The 1,214-nt window shown below is 35.3% G+C and overlaps 1 protein-coding gene across 1 annotated transcript; it reads right to left on the reverse strand.

The window, feature by feature from the left end:
* Positions 1–509: 509 nt before the first annotated feature.
* On the reverse strand, positions 510–974 carry LOC127129866 (uncharacterized mitochondrial protein AtMg00810-like). The gene has a single exon (XM_051058980.1). It carries the CDS (start codon positions 972–974, stop codon positions 510–512), a length of 465 nt encoding a protein of 154 aa, XP_050914937.1.
* Positions 975–1,214: the final 240 nt, after the last annotated feature.

Consider the following 1,214-nt stretch of genomic DNA (forward strand, 5'->3'; position numbering starts at 1 on the left):
CAATAGAAAATAGGAGAGATAATTTGGCTTGGTTTCCCTGCATGTTTCCCTAGATTTGACTACTATAGGCCAAAACATATGCACACACTAAGTGCAATTCTCAATAGTTGAAAACGAACAACATATAAAGGCTTTGTGAATATGTCATCTAGATGTTGATCAATTGCAATATGCTCTAAATTGACCACTTTATGCTCCATAAGATCCTTAATGAAATGATGGTGTATGTAAGTATGCTTGGTTCTACTGTGTTGGACATGATTCTTTGAGATATTGGTGGTGCTCATGTTGTTACAGTACAATGTCATGACATCTTGTTCGACATTGTATTCTTTTAACATCTATTTCATCCAGAGAAATTGAGTGTAGCTGCTTCTACAAGCAATGTATTCAGCTTTAGCCGTAGATAGAGAGACATAATTCTTCTTCTTGTTGAACCAAGAAATTAGATTGTTACTAAGAAAGAAGCATGCACGTGAAGTACTTTTTCTGTCATTAACATTTCCAGTCTAATATGCATCACAATAACCTACTAGAATAAGATTTATATCATGAGAGTATAATATGCCATAGTTATAAGTCCCACTGTTGTACTTCAGGATCCTCTTTACTTGAGTGAGATGGCTAGTCTTAGAATTAGCTTGGTACCTAGGGTATACACCTACAACATATGTAATATAAGGTCTACTAGTTATAAGATATAACAGACTTTCTATCATGCTTCTGTAGAGACTTTCATCTACATCCACTCCATTTTCATCCTTAGACAACTTCAAGTGAGTTGCACTAGGTGTCCTCTTATGGCTTGCATTGTATAGACCATGCTTATTTACTATATTATTAGCATACTTACTTTGAGTCCAAAAAATAATTTCCTCCATTTTCTTAACTTGCAGACCAAGAAAATAAGTGAGTTCTCCTACAAGACTAATTTCAAACTCTAAATGCATTTGTTGAACAAAATGATGCACCATCGTGTCTGACATCCCACCAAACACTATGTCATCCACATAGGTTTGGGGTATCATCAACTTCCCTCCATCATTCTTCACAAATTAGGTTTTGTCTATTCCTCCTCTATTGTATCCATGGTTGATTAGGAAATCAATTAGTCTTTCATACCATGCTCTTGGAGCTTACTTCAATCTGTAAAGGGTTTTCTTTAATTTGAACACATGATATGAAAAGTCGGGATCAATTAACCCCTTAGGCTG

This window comes from Lathyrus oleraceus, chromosome 3 (assembly GCF_024323335.1).
Source record: "Lathyrus oleraceus cultivar Zhongwan6 chromosome 3, CAAS_Psat_ZW6_1.0, whole genome shotgun sequence".
NCBI classification, from domain to species: domain Eukaryota; kingdom Viridiplantae; phylum Streptophyta; class Magnoliopsida; order Fabales; family Fabaceae; genus Lathyrus; species Lathyrus oleraceus.

Bases quoted from the DNA above. Each gene is read 5' to 3' on its own strand.
- LOC127129866 (XM_051058980.1), bottom strand. From the start codon at position 974: ATGGTGCATCATTTTGTTCAACAAATGCATTTAGAGTTTGAAATTAGT.